The following is a 17,300-nucleotide window of genomic DNA, read 5'->3' on the forward strand; positions in this document are numbered from 1 at the left end:
CACATACACTCACACACAAATATACAAAGAATCTCCACTGCTGGACAGCTGCTGAGCCCCCCTTCCCTCTTGTCCTGTTTGATGTTCAGTGCCAGATGGGATTTTTTCTTCTGATTGATTTGTCTTTTTTCAATCCAGTCACTCATAGCCTCAGTTCCTTTCAGGGCATTCATTGGTAAGCCCTTTTAAGGTCCTCGTATCTACTTTTCTTAAGACTCTGTGGCAATCCTCTTTGTCATTACGGCCAGAATGTTTTGATTACTTTAGGAGCTTTTACAGTATTGCTTTTTCTCTGACTGAAGAGCACTGGAATTCTGATGGTCGCGCAGACTTTTTGAGGCCGCACTGCGATGAATATTTGTGCCCATATTCTCCTGTCAATCAGACTTGACATGTCCAGAGAGCTCCTCCCCCAGACAGACAGACAGAACGTGGATGCAGAGCATCTGGAGGGCTGGTAGATGCTCAGTCTGCCACACAGAGACACACACCACTCACAGCCTCAATGACAACTAGATTACAGGACACCTGGCCCTACGTTCTAGTGGAGGAGAACACAAAGTCCTGAGTAGCTCTGCTCTTTCTGCAAGTCTCAGAAACTCCAAAGTGGATCTTCTGACAGAAAAAATCAAGCTTGCGCGAGACGGGCTGAGAAGTGAGAAGAGGGAGGGAGAGGGGGAGACGTGTTATTTGTTCAGGTTGACTAGAGACTCGATGGAGCTTCTTTCATGCCAGCCTGCCTGCAGTCGCCGCCGCCTTTTACCCTCCTTCTCCCGTCTAGCCCGCTAGAGCATACTACTCAGAAGACTGCTTCAGCACTTGACAGAGGACCTCCAAACACCAGGGCGGGCTACTCACATGGACGGCTGAGATGACACTAATGACTCGCTACCTGACTTTTACTATGGATATCACTATAGGTGGGACTGCTTACACAGCGTGATAAGCTCTGACAGTTTCTCAGACTCTAGCAGTGTACAATTTGTGCAGAGTTCATCAGAGTTTTGTATGTGCAGGCACTGCTGGAGCTCCCATCCAGGACTGGAGCAGTGCAGGGAGTGAAGAGCCGGGCTGGTGGGTGTGAAGAGCGGCAGCTGCGTGCGGAGAGACTGAGAGTGGGGAGAAGCAACAGACACAGACTCTCTGACAAACTGTTTAGTGTGAGACACTGAGAGACTCACTGTGGAGCAGCGGCTCTCCCTCTCTCTGTCTGTGGCGCTGGGAGAGTGTTCTCTCTGAGCCAGCGTGAGCCAGCCAGCACACTGAGTGGAGCTGAGGCCAGCAGGGTGGGGACGGTGGCAGGAAACAGCGCATGGAATTGGGGGGGCCGGGTGCCCTCCGTCACCCAGCACCGGGAGGGGCACTGGGGCTGGGGCTGGGTGTGGGGCAGCCCTGGAGGGGTGAGGGTCCAAAGATCAGGGGAGCTGAGGCCCATGTTGACAGGCGGGACCAGCGTGGAGAGGGGTGGTCGGATGGCAGGGGCCAGGGCCGGCGGAGGGGGCATGCGGTGCTCATTGAGGGTGTGGGTTCTGCTGGGCTCCCTGGGCCTTGTCTTTCTCACCTCCCTCTTCTTCTCCATCTCTCTGAGGGGGGGCGTTGGCCTGCCCTACCTGGAGCCCCCCGGGTGGGAAAAGTCCAGCCGAGTAAAACTAGTGCCCAACTACTCTGGTGTCCACCAGCTGGGCCCACTGGAGAGCACCCAGCAGCAGAAGACATGTGCCTGTCCCCGCTGTGTGGGGGACCCTGGGGTGTCGGACTGGTTTGATGAGAACTACGACCCGGACATCTCCCCCGTGTGGACACGGGACAACATCCAGCTGCCTTCAGACGTCTACTACTGGTGGGTGGTAAGTGATCCAGCTGAACAGCTTCTATGTTTTACTTCATTTTACCATCCTCCATCGTTCTTCTGCTCTCCCTGGAAAGAATGAGAGCAGCTCTGCCAATCACATTAAAGGAAGGCAAGCACATGATGTGTGTTAAAGAGGACATTGAGTAATGTCTGAATATTGAAATGAACAAGTCAGACAAAGCTGTAGAGGTCCAGTGGAAAAATATTCCCTGTAAGTCTGTTTGAATTACAGACAGGAAAGCATGCCTAGGTGATTACGTAGCTTAAAGAGGCTGATATTCTTAACAGACATGAACACTGAAGTAGAAGACGTGTGAGAGAAAGATGCTGACCTGTGAGAAGTACCATTTTTAGAAAACTAAATTAGTTTGTGTTTGGTCAGAAGTTTAACTTATTTAGTGTCACATCCTCGAACGCAAAAATGTAAAGTGTCGGTCCCATTTTCCATGAGCTGAAATGAAAGAGCCCATATGCATTAAAAGCTTATTTCTCTCAAATGTTGTGCGCAAATTTGTTTACATCCCTGTTAGTGAGCATTTCTTCTTTGCCAAGATAATACATCCACCTGACAGGTGTGGCATATCAAGAAGCTGATTAAACAGCATGATCATTATATAGGTGGACCTTGTGCTGAGGACAATAAAGGGCCACTCTAAAATGTGCAGTTTTGTCACACAACACAATGCCACAGATGTCTCAAGTTTTGAGGGAGTGTGCAATTGGCATGCTGACTGCAGGAATGTCCACCAGAGCTGTTGCCAGAGAATTTCATGTTAATTTCTCTACCATAAGTCCCTATGTAGATGGATGGTTGTGATGCAACACAGTTGTTTCAGAGAAATTGGCAGTACATCCAATCGGCCTCACAACCGCAGCCCATGTGTAACTGGCCAGACATGTGAAATCCATAGATGATGGCCTAATTAATTGGTTTAAATTGACTGATTTCCTTATATGAACTGTAACTCAGTAAAGTCGTTGAAATTGTAGCATGTTACATTAATGTTTTTGTTCAGTATATATCCTACTCGATAATTAGGTGATTGCAAACAGAGGCAGACCAGTTTAGTGCCAAGCTACTAAGTGGTGTTAAGTAAATGAGTTGGTGAAAGGATGAGATTAGAGAGAGGAGCTAATGAGATAGGTGCACAGGAAAGGTGAAAGGATGAGATTAGAGAGAGGAGCTAATGAGGTAGGTGCACAGGAAAGGTGAAAGGATGAGATTAGAGAGAGGAGCTAATGAGGTAGGTGCACAGGAAAGGTGAAAGAGTGCATAGATTAGGGTTAATGGATCTCTCGAAGAGTTAAGTCGAGTCTGCACTGTTGAGTTGGTTAGTACATAATACCTAGTATATGGTCAAGGTTGTTGAGCAATGAAGAGCATGTCATAGTTTCTCTACAATGGAGCAGAGCAGGAGTAGAGCAGAGCAGTAAAGACACTGTTTGGCAGCAGCAGTGCCCACTGAACATCTGCCAATAATTTGTGACCCTGCAGAAAGCCGGTGTGCTGTTCCAGGTGCTGGTATCAAGGAGGGGGAGGGAGCAAGACAGAGTAAAGGAAAGAGAGGGAGCATTGGGGAGAGGTCATGCAGGGGAAACTTAGAGAGAGAGAGAAAGAGAGGGAGGTGTGTGAGAGAGAGGGAGGTGTGTGTGTGAGAGAGAGGGAGGTGTGTGTGAGAGAGAGGGAGGTGTGTGTGAGAGAGAGGGAGGTGTGTGTGAGAGAGAGGGAGGTGTGTGTGTGAGAGAGGTGTGTGAGAGATAGAGGTGTGTGTGTGAAAGAGAGAGTGGTATGTGTGAGAGAGAGAGTGGTATGTGTGAGAGAGAGAGAGTGGTATGTGTGAGAGAGAGTGGTATGTGTGTGAGAGAGAGAGAGAGAGATGTGAGAGAGAGAGAGAGTGGTATGTGTGAGAGAGAGAGAGTGGTATGTGTGAGAGAGAGAGAGAGAGAGAGAGAGTGGTATGTGTGAGAGAGAGAGTGGTATGTGTGAGAGAGAGAGAGTGGTATGTGTGAGAGAGAGAGAGTGGTATGTGTGTGAGAGAGAGAGAGAGAGAGTGGTATGTGTGAGAGAGAGAGTGGTATGTGTGTGAGAGAGAGAGTGGTATGTGTGTGAGAGAGAGAGTGGTATGTGTGAGAGAGAGAGAGTGGTATGTGTGAGAGAGAGTGGTATGTGTGTGAGAGAGAGAGAGAGAGAGAGAGAGTGGTATGTGTGAGAGAGAGTGGTATGTGTGAGAGAGAGAGAGAGAGAGAGAGAGAGAGAGAGAGAGTGGTATGTGTGAGAGAGAGAGAGTGGTATGTGTAAGAGAGAGAGAGAGAGAGAGAGAGAGAGAGAGAGAGAGAGAGAGAGAGTGGTATGTGTGAGAGAGAGAGAGAGAGAGAGAGAGAGTGGTATGTGTGTGAGAAAGAGTGGTATGTGTGTGAGAGAGAGAGTGGTATGTGTGAGAGAGAGAAAGTGCTGTATGTGTGAGAGAGAAAGTGCTGTATGTGTGAGAGTGCTGTGTGTGTGTGTGAGAGTGCTGTGTGTGTGTGTGAGAGTGCTGTGTGTGTGTGTGAGAGTGCTGTGTGTGTGTGTGAGAGTGCTGTGTGTGTGAGAGTGTGCTGTGTGTGTGAGAGTGTGCTGTGTGTGTGAGAGTGTGCTGTGTGTGTGAGAGTGTGCTGTGTGTGTGAGAGAGTGCTGTGTGTGAGAGAGAGTGCGCTGTGTGTGTGTGTGTGTGTGAGAGAGAGAGAGAGAGAGTGCGCTGAGAGAGAGAGAGAGAGAGTGCGTGTGTGAGAGTGCGCTGTGTGTGTGAGAGAGTGTGCTGTGTGTGTGAGAGTGTGCTGTGTGTGTGAGAGAGAGTGCGCTGTGTGTGTGTGTGTGTGAGAGAGAGAGCGCCGTGTGTGAGAGAGAGAGTGCGCTGTGTGTGTGAGAGAGAGAGCGCCGTGTGTGAGAGAGAGAGCGCCGTGTGTGAGAGAGAGAGCGCCGTGTGTGAGAGAGAGAGCGCCGTGTGTGAGAGAGAGAGCGCCGTGTGTGAGAGAGAGAGACGTGTGTGTGAGAGAGAGCGCCGTGTGTGAGAGAGAGAGCGCCGTGTGTGAGAGAGAGAGCGCCGTGTGTGAGAGAGAGAGCGCCGTGTGTGAGAGAGAGAGCGCCGTGTGTGTGTGAGAGAGAGCGCCGTGTGTGTGAGAGCGCCGTGTGTGTGAGAGAGAGCGCCGTGTGTGTGTGAGAGAGAGCGCCATGTGTGTGTGAGAGAGAGAGAGCGCCGTGTGTGAGAGAGAGAGCGCCGTGTGAGAGAGCGAGAGCGCCGTGTGAGAGAGAGAGAGTGCCGTGTGTGTGTGAGAGAGAGTTGTGTGAGAGAGAGCGGTGTGTGAGAGAGAACTGTGTGTGAGAGAGAGAGCTGTGTGAGAGAGAGGTATTTAAAGGTTGGTGCCGATAGCCTGATGGAACTGTTTTGTTTGACGGTTGGGAGGTTTGCATGTGCTCCTATAGCAAAGACTTGAAAAACAGACTCTTTTCACCTCCATTTAAATATGTTGTAACCTCTTCTCTTTTCCATGAGTCACTAGGACACTAAAACCTACCCCTCTGCCCTCTTTTGACATCCTGTAGGAGGAATGAGAGAAAGTCTATGGTCCTCTCCCAGTCCCCTTGTACTGCTCTCCTGACTGTGTTGCCTCTCTGTCGCCCCCTGCTTGTAGATGCTGCAACCTCAGTTCAAGCCCCACACTATCCAGCAGGTACTGCTGCGGCTGTTCCAGGTGATCCCTGGCCGCTCCCCCTATGGCTCCTGGGACCCAGCCCGCTGCCTGCGCTGTGCCGTGGTGGGGAACTCTGGCAACATGCGTGGGGCCGGTTACGGACCCACCATAGACAGCCACAACTACATCATGAGGTGAGGGAGGGAGGGAGAGACAGGGGGTTTACAACATAGGTTATGTTCATCTGTTTAGTAGTTGAGGGGGTTTAGAACCGGTTAGGTTCATCTGTTTAGTAGTTGAGGGGGTTTAGAACAAGTTAGGTTCATCTGTTTAGTAGTTGAGGGGGTTTAGAACAGGTTATGTTCGTCTGTTTAGTAGTTGAGGGGGTTTAGAACAGGTTAGGTTCATCTGTTTAGTAGTTGAGGGGGTTTAGAACAGGTTATGTTCATCTGTTTAGTAGTTGAGGGGGTTTAGAACAGGTTATGTTCATCTGTTTAGTAGTTGAGGGGGTTTAGAACAGGTTAGGTTCATCTGTTTAGTAGTTGAGGGTGTTTAGAACAGGTTAGGTTCATCTGTTTAGTAGTTGAGGGGGTTTAGAACAGGTTAGGTTCATCTGTTTATTAGCTGGTAAGTTATATTATGTGTTGTGCTATAATGCTACTGTAGGGTCTTTACAGTTATTGTAGAGAGAGAGAGATATTTGTATTTAACTAGGCAAGTCTTGTTGAGATGTCTTGATATCCCTCTGTTTGTGTGTTTGTCTATCATTGGAGCTGCTCCCAGCATGGTCTGATTACCTGTGTCTGTCAGGATCAATCTGGCGCCCACGCTGGGCTATGAGGAGGATGCAGGCAGCCACACCACCCACCACTTCATGTACCCAGAGAGTGCCAAGAACCTGGCAGCCAATGTCAGCTTCGTCCTGGTGCCCTTCAAGACCCTGGACCTGCTGTGGATCACCAGCGCACTCTCCACTGGACAGATTCGCTTGTGAGAACAAAACTGCCAGCACATACACGCAGTCCATTCAGTTCCGGTCCTTGTTGTTCTGCAGCCCTAAGCTAGACCAAAAAATGCTGCTAGACTTTAAAAAGTCCCAGTAAGCAAAATTATGTTGAAAAGACAACTAAAAGATTCAATTTAGGTTCTGAATGAATGTTGAAAGTATATTTTTTACGTATGTTTAGAATACTTGTTTTAACTTTTCAGATGTTGAAGTCAGGCTCATTTTTGGTTCTGAATGAAGGTTGAAAATACATAATTTATAGACGTCTATGATTGGTTCAGATTTGGCCCGTACCGGATGTGGAAATCAGGGCCGGTCTGGACTGCACCAAAAAAAGATTGTCCAAAAGATGTCGGCATCAGTCTGTGTTTACTGAGGTGCACCCGACAGTGTTGCCTGACATTACATTTAATGAATACCCATCTATGTGGTAAGCCTACCGTTTGTAAAATACCCCCAAAACAATGTCCAAAAGACGTTGGCTTGTGGTTAATGGGATGTAGCCTAATGTGTTGCCCCAAAATGGAATTGTATGAATGCCCTTCCATGTGGTAGTCCCACCATTTGTAAAACAAGCTGTTGCATTGGCTTTATTAGTCCTGATTCCTGTGACTAATCAATTTGTCTATTTAAGCTCTGAATATCAGCTACCCAACTTTATCAGAACTTATCGTGAGCCTATTTGCAATGTGTTTATACAGCAGGAAAGGCAGAAGTATTCTTTTTTCCGCTATGATCAGCTTGTCAAAAATGTACCGATACAAACTTGAAACCAATGATCATGACGATGGTTGTGATTGTCTATCCATGTTGTCCATTGTACTTTGCCTTGTTCTGTTTTTAGGATATGTTGTTTGTTAACATGACAGCACATTTTTTCATTTTGATTGAGCACCATTTAGGTTTGGCTATATGATTTGAGAAACCTGCATGATGTAAATAAGTGTCCATCTCTTTACATCTCTTTGTCATTTTATCTCCAGCCTACAGAGAAGTCCACACACTCTTTCTACCATATCCTATATCTGCTACATGATTTATGTTAGATTATTTTCTTGACAGAACGTTGGTGGAGCTCCGCAGCGTTGCGTCTCTCCAACAGCACCTTGGAGAGGCGCGCTGGGATTGGACAAGCAAAATATTTTGCGCCCCTGCCTTTGGCAAAGTGGGCACTGCTTATCACAGGGCGAAATCGCTCGCCTAAAAAGACCTTATGCCCCTGGTTGAGAGAAATTGTCATTTTTGGGGGGGGGGCAGAATTGTGTGAGGATTTATGTTGTTGTTGTTGGAGTTGCATCTTGGTCAGTTTAGCTCAGAAAATGCTGCCTTCGTCAATCTGCCACTTAGATTAGGATTTAGGCGGACACCTAATCCTGCCTAGTGAGCAGGCCGGACCCGAGTCCATTTATATTGTTTTACATAAACACACCTTTTCACACGAGCACATTTTGTTCACGTTCAAAGTGAACTGCTGGCTTCACAATCACACCTTCACACGCTGCGCTCTCTGTCTTTCTCTCTCTCTCTCATCCCATTCCAGGTCAGAGCACATCATCAACAGAGCACTCTCTCTGTGGAAAAAGGAACGGCGTGCCATCTGTGAATCAGTCAATCATTTCACAGCAATTTAGAAATGAAAGGATAAAAGTGTGCTAAGACTCTTTCGCTCTCCCTTTATCTCTCTCTCCTTCAGTACCTACGCCCCTGTGAAGCAGTTTCTACGGGTGGACAAGGACAAGGTGCTAATCTATATTTATAATCTCTCCATCCAACCTTTGTCATGTATTTGTTCAATAGTGCAGAATTGTAAATAAATATGTCTGTCTCCAATATCATTGGTAAACCCAGCATGGTACACTGTGCTGCTATCTAATCTCCCCAGGCTCAGATCTTCAACCCAGCCTTCTTCAAGTACATCCATGACCGCTGGACCAGGCACCATGGACGCTACCCTTCCACAGGCATGCTGGTCCTGTTCTTCGCTCTGCACGTGTGTGACGAGGTGAGGACCTTGCTAACATACTTTCACACAAACACCCAATACAGACATGTCTCTCGGCCAGTCTCTCTGCCTGTTTTAAAATGTTATCTTGTATTCCAGGTGAATGTGTTTGGCTTTGGCGCTGACAGTCGAGGCAACTGGCACCACTATTGGGAGCAGAACCGCTACTCTGGAGAGTTCCGGAAAACAGGGGTGCATGATGCAGATTATGAGGCCCTGATCATTGACTCGCTGGTTAAGGCTGGCAAGATCACCATCTTCCCAGGAAAGTGACGAAGGCTGAAGGTGTGGTGGGCTGGACAGGTTTACAGGAACACTAGAACACCTATCACCACAAGGCTTTTTGATGTTGTCACCTGCTTCTTTGTGCTTTGCATAGAGAGGGATCCAAAACAGTACATTATACAATGCCTGCTAATCATGTTCCCATTGTGGTAAGATGATGGTGGTTTTGGGTCGAACTACATGTGATTACACTCTGCCCCCAACAGGCCTACTACCTCCATAGAAACGACAGAACTATAGAGGGGGCAGATAAGTCTGTCCTAGCCACTGTATGGACCTGTGAACCAGTCCCATCCACAATCCCCCCCTCTTGCTCAGCCATTGGGGGTTGAGTCATCACACGCCTTGGGGGTCTCACGCCCAGAGACTCAGTCCCCTCCCACTCTGTCGCCCCCACCGTAAATACCATGACAACCAGTGACGGTCACTGAGCTATCCCTGCCATGTCCACACCCACCTGCAGAGCTGCTGCTAAAGCCCTCTCGCTAGCCACACCTGCATGGTGCTAGGAGCAATAGGTAGTTGAGGTTTACATGCTTTCAAGCCCAGAGGCTATTTCAAAATAAGAGTTTCTGTTGTAATTACATGACTATCATCTTGAAGGTATGTACAGCCCACAGGGATTTGACCACGTATACGGTATTAACCGTTTTATTTGTGTTAACCATTTTAAGTGACTAATCATACTGCTGATTAGGTTAATTGGGGAGAGGCTTACGCACAGTCAACAACACAAGCAGACACAAACACAAGCTGACATACAGATAATACTAAAACCACTCACTCATTCACACATACAGTGGGGCAAAAAAGTATTTAGTCAGCCACCAATTGTGTAAGTTCTCCCACTTAAAAATATGAGAGAGGCCTGTAATTTTCATCATAGGTACACTTCAACTATGACAGACAAAAATGTTTTTTTAAATCCAGAAAATAATTTTTTATGAATTTATTTTCAAATTATGGTGGAAAATAAGTATTTGGTCAATAACAAAAGTTTATCTCAATACTTTGTTATATACCCTTTGTTGGCAATGACAGAGGTCAAACGTTTTCTGTAAGTCTTCACAAGGTTTTCACACACTGTTGCTGGTATTTTGGCCCATTCCTCCATGCAGATCTCCTCTAGAGCAGTGATGTTTTGGGGTTGTTGCTGGGCAACACGGACTTTCAACTCCCTCCAAAGATTCTCTATGGGGTTGAGATCTGGAGACTGGCTAGGCCACTCCAGGACCTTGAAATGCTTCTTACGAAGCCACTCCTTCGTTGCCCTGGCGGTGTGTTTGGGATCATTGTCATGCTGAAAGACCCAGCCACGTTTCATCTTCAATGCCCTTGCTGATAGAAGGAGGTTTTCACTCAAAATCTCACGATACATGGCCCCATTCATTCTTTCCTTTACACGGATCAGTCGTCCTGGTCCCTTTGCAGAAAAACAGCCCCAAAGCATGATGTTTCCACCCCCATGCGTCACAGTAGGTATGGTGTTCTTTGGATGCAACTCAGCATTCTTTGTCCTCCAAACACGACTAGTTGAGTTTTTACCAAAAAGTTATATTTTGGTTTCATCTGACCATATGACATTCTCCCATTCTTGTTCTGGATCATCCAAATGCTCTCTAGCAAACTTCAGACGGGCTTGGACATGTACTGGCTTAAGCAGGGGAACACGTCTGGCACTGCAGGATTTGAGTCCCTGGCGGCATAGTGGGTTACTGATGGTAGGCTTTGTTACTTTGGTCCCAGCTCTCTGCAGGTCATTCACTAGGTCCCCCCGTGTGGTTCTGGGATTTTTGCTCACCGTTCTTGTGATGATTTTGACCCCACGGGGTGAGATCTTGCGTGGAGCCCCAGATCGAGGGAGATTATCAGTGGTCTTGTATGTCTTCCATTTCCTAATAATTGCTCCCACAGTTGATTTCTTCAAACCAAGCTGCTTACCTATTGCAGATTCAGTCTTCCCAGCCTGGTGCAGGTCTACAATTTTGTTTCTGGTGTCCTTTGACAGCTCTTTGGTCTTGGCCAGTGGAGTTTGGAGTGTGACTGTTTGAGGTTGTGGACAGGTGTCTTTTATACTGATAACAAGTTCAAACAGGTGCCATTAATACAGGTAATGAGTGGAGGACAGAGGAGCCTCTTAAAGAAGTTACAGGTCTGTGAGAGCCAGAAATCTTGCTTGTTTGTAGGAGACCAAATACTTATTTTCCACCATAATTTGCAAATAAATTCATTAAAAATCCTACAATGTGATTTTCTGGATTTTTTTTTCTAATTTTGTCTGTCATAGTTGAAGTGTACCTATGATGAAAATTACCTTGCCCAATTGGTGGCTGACTAAATACTTTTTTGCTGTATATACTGTACAGTGCCTTCAGAAAGTATTGCAGCCTGAATTCAAAATGGATTTTTTTTTTTTACCAATCTACACACAATAGCCCATAATGACAAGGTGAAAACAGGTTTTTAGATATTTTTTCAAATTAATTGTAAATTAATTGTAAATGAAATAGAAATATCTAATTTACATAAGTATTCACACCCCTGAGTCAATACATGTTAGAATCACCTTTTGCAAGGATTACAGCTGTGAGTCTTTCTGGGTACGTCTCTAAGAGTTTTGCGCATCTGTATTGTACAATATTTGCACATTAATATTTTTTACATTCTTCAAGCTCTGTCAAGTTGCTTGTTGATCATAGCTAGACAGCCATTTTTAAGTCTTGCCATAGATTTTCAAGCCGAATTAAGTCAAAACTGTAACTACGCCACTCCGGAACATTCAATGTCGTCTTGGTAAGAAACTCCAGTGTATATTTGGCCTTGTGTTTGAGGTTATTTGAAAATATATATATAACCATTATTTAACTAGGCAAGTCGGTTAAGAACAAATTCCTACCCCGGACGACACTGGGTCAGTTGTGTGCCTCCCTATGGGACTCCCAATCACGGCCAGATGTGATACAGACTGGATCTGAACCAGGGACTGTTGCGACACATCTTGCACTGAGATGCAGTGCCTTAGACCGCTGTGCCACTCACGCAGCCATGTTATTGTCCTGCTAAAAGGTGAATTTGTCCCAGTGTCTTTTGGAAAGCAGACTGAACCCGTTTTTTTCTATAGGATTTTGCATGTGCTTAGCTCTATTCTGTTTCTTTTCATCCTATAATCTCCCTAGTCCTTGCTGATAACAAGCAAACCTATGACATGATGCAGCCACCACTATGCTTGAAAATATGAAGAGTGGTGCTCAGTGACGTGTTGGATTTGCTCGAAACATAATACTTTGTATTCAGGACAAAAAGGGAATTGCTTTGCCAAATTCTTTTCAGTATTACTTCAGTGCCTTGTTGTAAACAGGGTGCATGTTTTGGAACATTCTGTACAGGATTCCTTCTTTTCACTCTGTCATTTAGGTTCGTATTGTAGAGTAACTACAATGTTGTTGCTCCATCCTCAGTTTTCTCCTGTCACAGCCATTAAACTCTGTAACTAGCCTCATGGTGAGATCCCTGAGTGGTTTCCTTCCTCTCCGGAAACTGAGTTAGGAAGGACGCTTGTATCTTTGTAGTGACTGGGTGTATTGACACACCATCCAAAGTGTAATTAATAAGTTCACCACAAAGGGATATTCAATGCCTTTTCTTTCTTTTCTTGTTTACCCATCTACCAATCGGTGCCCTTCTTTGTGAGGCATTGGAAAACCTCCCTGGTCTTTATGGTTGAATCTTTTTTTTAATTCACTCCTCAACTGAGGTACCTTACAGATACTTGTATGTGTGGGGTACAGAGATGAGGTAGTCGTTCAAACATCATGTTAAACAGTATTATTGCTCACAGAGTCCATGCAACTTACTGTTTTATGTGACTTGTTAAGCACATTTTAAGTTCTGAACTTATTTAGGCTGGCCATAACAAAGAGGTTGTATACTTATTGACTCAAAACATTTCAGCTTTAAATGTTTTATTCATTTCCAAAAATATCAGAAAACGTCATTCCACTTTTATATTTTGGGGTATTTATTGTGTTTAGGCCAGTGACCAAAAAATAAAAATTTAATACATTTTAAATTCAGCCTGTAACACAACAAACTGTGGAAAAAGTCCAGGGGTGTGAATACTTTCTGAAGGTACATACACACACTCCCACACATACACACTCTCCCACACATACACGGGTACATACACACTCTCCCACACAAACACGGGTACATACACACTCTCCCACACAAACACGGGTACATACACACTCTCCCACACATACACGGGTTCACACACACTCTCCCACACATACACGGGTACATACACACTCTCCCACACATACACGGGTACATACACACTCTCCCACACATACACAGGTACATACACACTCTCCCACACATACACGGGTTCACACATACTCTCCCACACATACACAGGTACACACACACTCTCCCACACATACACGGGTACATACACACTCTCCCACACATACACGGGTACATACACACTCTCCCACACACACACGGGTACACACACACTCTCCCACACATACACGGGTACACACACACTCTCCCACACATACACGGGTACACACATACACGGGTACACACACTCTCCCACACATACACGGGTACACACACACACGGGTACACACACACTCTCCCACACACACACGGGTACATACACACTCTCCCACAGACACACGGGTACACACACACTCTCCCACACATACACGGGTACACACACACTCTCCCACACATACACAGGTACACAGACACTCTCCCACACACACACGGGTACACACACACTCTCCCACACATACACGGGTACACACATACACGGGTACACACACTCTCCCACACATACACGGGTACACACACACACGGGTACACACACACTCTCCCACACACACACGGGTACATACACACTCTCCCACAGACACACGGGTACACACACACTCTCCCACACATACACGGGTACACACACACTCTCCCACACATACACAGGTACACAGACACTCTCCCACACATACACGGGTACACACACACTCTCCCACACATACACGGGTACACACACACTCTCCCACACATACACGGGTACACACACACTCTCCCACACATACACGGGTACACACACACACTCTCCCACACATACACGGGTACACACACACTCTCCCACACATACACGGGTACACACACACTCTCCCACACATACACGGGTACACACACACTCTCCCACACATACACGGGTACACACACACTCTCCCACACATACACGGGTACACACACACTCTCCCACACATACACGGGTACACGCACACTCTCCCACACATACACGGGTTCACACAATGTTCTTGGTAAATTCAAGATAATACCACTAAGAATAAGACTGAGTAAAAAGAGCCCTTACTAAGATGGCCTGCTGCCTCCTTCTGCCTGTTAAGGGATACTGCATCACTCTGAAGCCCAGACATTATGCATGCATAGGACAAACTGAAGGCTGCCTCTTCTGAGTCGAATGATGACCACTTGATAGCTGAGAGTAATATGGCTTAACATAACTAAACTGACTGCTAGTAAGAGTTTAGGAACTCTGAAAAAAAATTCAGACATTAGTCCTGGCTGCAGTAGTTCTTAGCCAAATGTGACATTCTGGCCCTCACCCCAGTGCTCCAACCAGTTTAGAATGTGTGCTGTTGTGTAATCCTATGATGATGTCATGTTGTTCTTATCTGACACCATGACATTGATCTGGGAAGGTCTCAGATCAGTGTAACTGACTCCATTACTATGTCTAATTTCTGTGTGGAATTTTAGTTGGTTTCAAGTAAGTGTCTCTACCTGACATACACGCCTACTTTAAGTATGTTGTGCTGAGGACTGACACAATTACCATATAACCGTGTAACGGACGGTTATGGCTGGAGACCATCATGAAACTAAAATAACCCTCATAACCGTTTTTTACAAAAAATGTGTGTGCATGTGTGGAAAGATTAGCTGACTGAAGATGGGTCGGCCGGTTGACCGTGGTCATTTGGCTGCCCAATAGCCGTCATCCAAAATTCCATGACCATCCCAGCCATTGTTGTGCATGCGTGTGTGTGTGAGCGAGAGCTGAAGAAAGAAATGTGATTCTCTTAGTTTGATTTTCAGGAAGAGCCCTCATAACAAAGACACATATCAATTATTTACAGCCATGTGACAACACACACGTCCATGCTTGCGTGCCTTTTCCCATTGTTGGACATACAGTACCTTTCCTGTAGTGCACCATAAACCTCAGCTACAGTACAGTGCTATCTTAAGTTTTGGTTGTCATGTGCTATTCAAATCTTACTGTTTGTTAGTCATGTCTCTTACACATGCACATTCTGAGGGATTCAAATGGCTTCTTTCCCTGATTTAGACCACACACACACGTACATTATACACACACCCCCTGGTCTCGGCTTGGCTGAGAGCTGTGCCTTCTGGACCCACACACACACCGTACATTATACACACCCCCTGGTCTCGGCTTGGCTGAGAGCTGTGCCTTCTGGACCCACACACATACGTTTCACTCTGCCTTTCTCTAGGAGCCACGAAGAAAGGCTTTCTTTATGTTACTTTTTATACAGAACACATTACCTTGACATGAACTCTATCTGTGACTAGTTTTGGGTGATATGACAATGGCTGAATGAATTTTCTGTGCTCAATCTGTGTTTTGCCGTTGTCGGTGAGCTAACGTGTTTCAAGATGACAGCCAATGGCGATGTATCTAGTGCTTAAAACACAACTCCACCCTGTTTCACATGGAAAGTCTCTAAATATTCCCACCACTTTTCTGGGTGGTGCTGTCCGTGCCAGAAATAGAATGTGCAATACTTCACCAAAGAGTATCAAACATAATTAACATTGTTCTAATGACTTCTATATCTTTAATTCCATTACTCCCTATCACTTTTGTAACTCTATAAATGTTTATTCAACAGTATTTAAGGCCCATATGTAATGTATCAATAAAGCTAGCCCACTGATGCTTAACGCCACATCCTAGCTCAACTTGCATCATTTTGTTTTCACATAGTAAGGACACAGTATTTCCCCTATTATGTTGTTCAATTGCAGTGTACCTTCTGGGAAATTGACTGTGTGAAAGGTGAGATCCCTTTCCACTCTGCTGTCCCCGAGTGTATCGTTGGATAATGGATTGTTTTTTAATGTATTTTGAGTATATTGGTTCTGGTTTGTAGCGTTACCTACATGGTTTCTTATGACACATACTGTATCTATTCTGTTGCATTGTTTTGGTGGTCTGCATCTCCAGCTCTTCATTAGAGTTCTCTTGTGCACAACAACAGTATTCACCGACAACAGTGTACATAGTGTTACTATCGTATTACTACTATTACCAATAGTATCCTCATTGGTGTTATGACTATCATTGGGTCAGTCAGTACTCCATCTCTATCTTAAAACTCGATCTATATGATGGACTGTTTTTATCATATGCTATTGTAAAATAAAAACAAAATGAAACAAATGTGGCTTTCTGGATCTTTTCTTAAGTGGGGTAGTAGGAGCAGCGACAACATCTGCCCTGTACTAAAGCTTGACATCTTTACCTAGCATCTGACTGACCAGTCAAACAGGTCATCTTACAGTACCATTGCCCATAAACTACAGGAGAAGAGAGATCTAACTACTAGTATTCGTGGAAAGAATGCAACAGAAACCAAGCGTTACCAGTGTTTTCATTCCACAACATGGAATGCATCAGACATAGACCAATCACAATGCATTCCTAGGAAGTGGCAATAAAATGCATTTCACAGATTTGACAATGTCATGTCATCCACTTAATTAATTGACAATTATTTATTGGACGCTACATATGAAAGAGACAACAAGACTGTTACAAAGCTAGCGGCACTGACAGATGCTAAGGTTGCTTCTGCCTTTCATGGCTACTGTAGTAGGTCTCAATCTACATTACAATCTCCCCACAGTCAGGGCAGGGAAGTGAGACACAAACACAATGACATGGAGAGACCACTGGAATAGAGAGGAACAGGCAATGAACAGAAGCAGTTTACCATTGAGTATTTCCATCATTAGTTTAAAAGGGATGGTTTAAGAGGATAGTTTTTGGGCTTTGACTACTAGAGGACAGATCAGGAGGCTGTTGGGTTAGCATCTCGCATACACCGATCATCATTCAGTTACCCAATCAAAGTGATTAGCCTCCTTTGAGCACACAGACCATTGAAGGATCCACCAGAATTGTGCATCGGCTCAAACCTTGATACCCTCCTTAAATAGCAGGTGCATCTCCCTTTCAGAGAAAGAGACAGAGGGCTCGTGCATCTTCTTCCCTTTCTAACCATTAGATGGGTGAATGTTCCTTTACAATTTCCTGCCTGGATGTCCAGAGTCACAGAGAACAGAGCTGGAACATTCCAGTGGGGGTGGTAAGGGTTTTCCCTACAATCCTTCACCACACCCCAGTCTCCTCCATA

The 17,300-nt window shown here is 45.6% G+C and overlaps 1 protein-coding gene across 1 annotated transcript; it reads left to right on the forward strand.

The window, feature by feature from the left end:
- The first annotated feature begins 1,433 nt into the window (after positions 1 to 1,433).
- LOC139415893 (CMP-N-acetylneuraminate-beta-galactosamide-alpha-2,3-sialyltransferase 2-like) lies at positions 1,434 to 8,825 on the forward strand. The gene is made up of 6 exons (XM_071164045.1): positions 1,434 to 1,847; positions 5,522 to 5,715; positions 6,332 to 6,511; positions 8,221 to 8,266; positions 8,410 to 8,529; positions 8,629 to 8,825. The coding sequence occupies exons 1-6, from the start codon at positions 1,434 to 1,436 to the stop codon at positions 8,800 to 8,802; spliced, it is 1,128 nt and encodes a 375-aa protein (XP_071020146.1). The 3' UTR covers positions 8,803 to 8,825.
- The last annotated feature ends 8,475 nt before the right edge of the window (positions 8,826 to 17,300 follow it).

The sequence above is a fragment of the Oncorhynchus clarkii genome, chromosome 1, assembly GCF_045791955.1.
Source record: "Oncorhynchus clarkii lewisi isolate Uvic-CL-2024 chromosome 1, UVic_Ocla_1.0, whole genome shotgun sequence".
Classification (NCBI taxonomy): domain Eukaryota; kingdom Metazoa; phylum Chordata; class Actinopteri; order Salmoniformes; family Salmonidae; genus Oncorhynchus; species Oncorhynchus clarkii.